Genomic DNA, 6,000 nt, shown 5'->3' on the forward strand with positions numbered 1-6,000 from the left:
CTCTTAAGACCCTGGCCTGAGACGAATACTGGCTCCACAGAAACTACGTATCTTAACCACTGTGCCACCTGGGAAACACCCCACAGAAGCTGCCAGGTCCCCATTTATGTGACATTTTGCAGGCAAGAGAAAGTTACAACTGATCTTGGCATGACGAGGACAGAAATCCTTTAATAGTGACACTTGAATCCAGCATTTTGAAACACCATACTTTGGTTGCTCCAAAACGAATTTTTGAAAACTACACAGTTTGTGAAGCTATTTTTAGACAAAGAAGATGAGAATGCCAGTGTCTTTCCTGTTGGAGCTAATATTTGCTTTAGGTGTGAAATTCGTCTTCAGTGCCTCATAGAGCTTTGCTAAACCCTTCCTTCTTCTCAGCAACCTCTTTCCTTCTGCTCCCTCCCCTCTGCCCAGGACACCTTTCTGGGCACCTTCCTTAGGAAAAAAGCAAAAAGTGCTAAATCCACATCCTAATACCTCATGCTGAATTTATTTAACATGTTACACTGCTAAGGATACAGGTTGATGTGGACAAAAGCACCAGGCTTTGGTGGGTTCAAATCCTTGCCCTCTCTCTATGCAATGTGGCACGTTACTTAACCCTGCTAAACCTCAGCTTCCCTATCTGTAAAAGGAGTAAAACAATAACCACCTCAAAGGATTGTTAGGAGTCGAGAGAAAATGGCAGTATGATGCCTAGCACCCTAGTAGCTGTTCCAGAAACCTGTACCCCTTCCTCCCATCACTCCATAGGTGAAGTTTTTCAAAAGATCATAGTGAAGTTTAAAAACTGGAGACAGTGAGATGACCTTCAACATACGTTTCAAGCCTCGCCCCTCTTCCCCCAGGGCCCCTGCCTCTGTCCCCCCGGGGATAAGAGGTATTGGGAAGAAGATTCCCCATGCCTTCTCTAGTCAACAAGCACCTGCTCTGTGGGTCTGTTACAAGCTTTCAGTCCTGGGACTGGTTACCTTAAAATCAGATTGACTGTGTATTTGTGCCACCAGATTTCTAACAGATCAATATTTGGATGTTAATTCAAAGTGTGGTCCATGGACAGGTAGCATCAACATACTCTGGGAGCTTGTTTTAAATTCACACTCTTAGATCTCACCCCAGCCCCAGTACATCAGAATCTGCATTTTAGCAAGATCCCCAGAGGACTTATGTGCACAAGAGAGTTTGAAAACCACTGACCTAGACTACATTATAGTTGTACAACCTCTTCAATCCAATGAAACCATCACGGTCCATGAGAATTTTCAAAATTCTATGAATTTGGCTGCAATTGTGTGGTTCACCTCCCTCCCATCTTCTACCTCCATCTAAAATACCCCAGACGCCTGACTTAGGGGGACTTCAGGAAGCTAAGAACAAATATTCTTAGCTAAAATAACATCAAAAAACCCAGATAAATAAAAGAAGGCTTGACTAACATTTCTTTATCTTTTCAGGAGTAGTTATGAAGCCAGTATGAACAGTCATGGAAGGACCTATAAAGGAAAAGAATCTGAAAAACTACATATATATATGTGTGTGTATATATATATATATATCTGAATCATTTTACTGTACACCTGAAACTAATACAACATTGTAAATTAACTATAGTTCAATTAAAAAAATAAATAACTAAAGGAAGAAACAAACTCCTGGAAAGGCAAAGGCTAAAGAATGGTATGGAGAAAATCAGCAGAGGAAACGACACAAAGCCAGATCAAGCCAATGGTGATGTGCACACAACCTGACAGTTTCCATGAACGAGATGCTGAGCTAGGAGGGAATTTCCAGTGAATTTCCTGTAGCAGGCCCCTGAACGACATGGTCCTACCAAAGAGCCCCATCAGCGTCACATTCATAATTTTGCCGTACTTTTCTTAAAGCGCTCCCCCCGCCACCCCATCTGTGAACTTCAGGGTCTACAACACCCAGATGCAAACCTATTTTGTAGCCACTTGCCGCTTACACGCACCATTTTGGCTGGTCCTGCTGCTCAAGGCCACGGCTGTGAGGTTGCTCTGCTCTTGCAGGAACACAGCCCCAGCTGTCCTCCTTCCAGCAGCAGCAAATTGTCTCACATTTTCCCGGCTGCCAAGTCAGAAATGGCCACATTACTCAGTGCCCCCCAAACGTTTATTGTCCTGCAAGGCCTTACACAATCCCACAGGAAACCACGCTCAACGCTTGGCCAACACTTGTTGACCTGATTGAGTGCAACAAAAACGGAGACAAAAGCATATTTCATACAGGTTCCAACTTTGATAACTACAGCTCCTGCTTTTCCCAGGCAGCTCTCGGGTACATGTGATAACCTGTCTTTGTTTGGAGAGCTCTGTGCTGGAAAGGAGGAGAAAATATCTCGGCCAAAGCCTGCTTGTGACGCTGACTCCTCTCACACGAGTCAGGAAACCATGAGGTAACGCCAAAGTGTGCAGAGAATAAGCAATGAAAACTAAGTTCAAGAATGGACCCAGGGAGGCTAGAGAGGGTATGAGAGAGCCAGATAGTCAAATGACCAAAAAGAAGCCCATTTCCACAGCTTAAGAAATCCAGAAATGGAATAGAGATGGGTTTGGCTAATGTACCATGCACCAAGAGTGCAATGAAAGAATGTGATTATCATTTGACTGATTTATGATTATCACTGTAATGATTTATGACATTGAAACATTTAAACTTCATTTTTTTTAAAATTTTATTGTAGTATTATTGATTTACAATGTTGTGTTAGTTTCAGGTGTACAGGAGAGAGGAAGGAGGAGACAGGAGACAGGAGAATATTGCCTGAATATGGCAATAAAGAGAATTTAAAAGAAAAATGGATTATAATAATAATATTGGCAGTGTGCAAATGCCTAGGCATGGCAGAACTAGAAGACATAATGAAGTCAGATGTTTTCACCTATCCAAAGTAGGTTGTCTCCTCTCCTCAGTTATACATACATATATATATTCTTTTTCCAATTCTTTTCTATTATGGTTTATTACAGGATATTGAGTAGAGTTCTCTGTGCTATTCAGTGGGTCCTTGTTGTTTATCAATTTTATATATAGTAGTGTGTATCTGTTAATCACAAACTCCTAATTTATCCCTCCCCTGCCTCCCTTTTGGGAACCATAAGGTTGTTTTCTACGTTTGTGAGTCACAACATCATGGCTTTACTCATCTTAATATCTTCTCCTGTGCACACTGACTGTATGTAATCAGTAATCAGATCAGATCAGATCAGTTACTCAGTCGTGTCTGACTCTTTGCCACCCCATGAATCGCAGCACACCAGGCCTCCCTGTCCATCACCAACTCCCGGAGTTCACGGAGACTCACGTCCATCAAGTCAGTGATGCCATCCAGCCATCTCATCCTCTGTCGTCCCCTTCTCCTCTTGCCTCCAATCCCTCCCAGCATTGGAGTCTTTTCCAATGAGTCAACTCTTCGAATGAGGTGGCCAAAGTACTGGAGTTTCAGCTTTAGCATCATTCCTTCCAAAGAAATCCCAGGGCTGACCTCCTTCAGAATGGACTGGTTGGATCTCCTTGCAGTCCAAGGGACTCTCAAGAGTCTTCTCCAACACCACAGTTCAAAAGCATCAATTCTTCAGCGGTCAGCCTTCTTCACAGTCCAACTCTCACATCCATACATGACCACATGAAAAACCATAGCCTTGACTAGACGAACCTTTGTTGGCAAAGTAATGCCTGCTTTTCAATATGCTATCTAGGTTGGTCATAACTTTTCTTCCAAGGAGTAAGCGTCTTTTAATTTCATGGCTGCAGTCACCATCTGTAGTGATTTTGGAGCCCAAAAAATAAGGTCTGACACTGTTTCCACTGTTTCCCCATCTATTTCCCATGAAATGATGGGACCGGATGCCATGATCTTCGTTTTCTGAATGTTGAGCTTTAAGCCAACTTTTTCACTCTCCTCTTTCACTTTCATCAAGAGTCTTTTTAGTTCCTCTTCACTTTCTGCCATAAGGGTGGTGTCATCTGCATATCTGAGGTTGTTGCTATTTCTCCCGGCAATCTTGATTCCAGCTTGTGCTTCTTCCAGTCCAGCGTTTCTCATGATGTATTCTGCATATAAGTTAAATAAACAGGGTGACCTAATGATTTATTTTAGGCTTAGCTATGGACAGCTGGTTCCAAATTCGGAAAGGAGTATGTCAAGGCTGTAGATTGTCACCATGCTTATTTAACTTATATGCAGAGTACATCATGTGAAATGCCAGGCTGGATGAAGCACAAGCTGGAATCAAGATTGCTGGGAGAAATATCAACAACCTCAGATATGCAGATGACACCACCCTTATGGCAGAAAGTGAAGAAGAACTAAAGAGCCTCTTGATAAAAGTGAAAGAGAAGAGTGGAAAAGCTGGCTTAAAACTCAACATTCAAAAAATGAAGATCATGGTATCGGGTCCCATCACTTCATGGCAAATAGATGGGGAAACAATGGAAACAGTGTCGGACTTTATTTTTCTGGGCTCCAAATCACTGTAGATGGTGACTGCAGCCATGAAATTAAAAGATGCTTGCTCCTTGGAAGAAAAGCTATGACCAACCTAGAGAGCATATTAAAAAGCAGAGACATTACTTTGCCAACAAAGGTCCATCTAGTCAAAGCTATGGTTTTTCCAGTAGTCATGTATGGATGTGAGAGTTGGATTATAAAGAAAGCTGAGCACCGAAAAATTGATGCTTTTGAACTGTGGTGTTGGAGAAGACTCTTGAGAGTCCCTTGGACTGCAAGGAGATTCAACCAGTCAATCCTAAAGGAAATCAGTCCTGAATATTCACTAGAAGGACTGATGCTGAAGCTCCAATATTTTGGCCACCTGATGCAAAGAACTGACTCATTGGAAAAAACCCTGATGCTGGGAAAGATTGAAGGCGGGAGAATAAGGGGATGACAGAGGATGAGATGGTTGGATGGCATCACCAACTGGATGGACATGAGTTTGAGCAAGCTCAGGGAGTTGGTGATGGACAGGGAAGCCTGGCGTGCTGCAGTCTTTTGAGAACCTGTCTACTAAGCATTCTGTTAGGAGCTAGAGATGCAGCAGTAAACAGAACAGAGGCAGCCCAAACCTTCAGGGGACTTATGTCCCGTGGAGCAAGGACCACAGTAAAGTTTTAATTACCGTAGAATGTCTGAAAAATACTTCTGTTTGAAACTGGAATTTAGGGAATGACAAAGATTGTTCTAATTTTCCTTTAGAACAATTTAAAACAAGAGAACTTAACACCCTGACATCAGCAAAGAAGTCACTGATGGACTCCACACAGCTCTCCATCCTCTAGCAATCAAGTAGGCAGTCATTTGAGAAACCGAGGGTGAAGCAGGGTGACCGTGGCAAAGCAACTTAGCCATATAAATTAATTCTACCCTCTGCTAGTTCACTTCCATTCCCATATGGTAATTTGTACTTACTCTGCTGTTTAAACATGGTAGCATGGCTGAAGATCAATTCTAGAATAAAAAGTCAATTTAGGAGTGGGAAGGAGGAAGTGGCAGAACTCTTGAAATACCTAGGCACAATCTCTTGGGATTCTCATCCCTTTTTGAGGGCTTGGAACATTCGAGGGCAGCTGGGAGGAGTGTTTTCCTATGAGTCAAAATGTCCCAGATTTATTTCTTTATTCTATTCATTCACTTCCTCTGCCACTTTTCCTGAACCTTTCTTGGGCTCTGTATTTTCCATGTCTTTAGTCCAATTCTAACTTGTTGTGGCAACCTGCTATTTCCATTACATGATTTGATTTGCTTAAATTATGGTCTGTGTTGTCACCTCTAGCCAGGGAGACCCATAGAAATTTCCTCTTAGCTTCTCTTCCTGAGCTTTTAGCAGGCAACAAGCTCGTGGGGTGATTTGACTTCATGATGTAAACAAGCTTGTTCAGTTGGGAACAGTAGTGCTCACATTTTTTACAAGAAAGAACCATTATGTGTGTTTGTATGTGTGTATGTGTGTATGAGAGAGAGACAGAGAGAGAGGG

At 42.4% G+C, this 6,000-nt stretch overlaps 1 protein-coding gene across 2 annotated transcripts in view; it reads right to left on the bottom strand.

Annotated features, from left to right (window-relative positions):
* BMX (BMX non-receptor tyrosine kinase) overlaps positions 1–2,135 on the bottom strand; it is a 46,807-nt gene extending 44,672 nt beyond the window's left edge. For both annotated transcript variants that reach the window (XM_061408102.1, XM_061408101.1), the window contains exon 1: positions 1,976–2,135. In XM_061408102.1, the coding sequence (XP_061264086.1) occupies positions 1,976–1,978 (3 nt within the window). In that variant the 5' untranslated portion in view covers positions 1,979–2,135. The remainder of the gene's footprint in view (positions 1–1,975) is intronic.
* Between the last annotated feature and the right edge of the window lie 3,865 nt (positions 2,136–6,000).

Source organism: Bos javanicus, chromosome X (assembly GCF_032452875.1).
Source record: "Bos javanicus breed banteng chromosome X, ARS-OSU_banteng_1.0, whole genome shotgun sequence".
Lineage (NCBI taxonomy): Eukaryota > Metazoa > Chordata > Mammalia > Artiodactyla > Bovidae > Bos > Bos javanicus.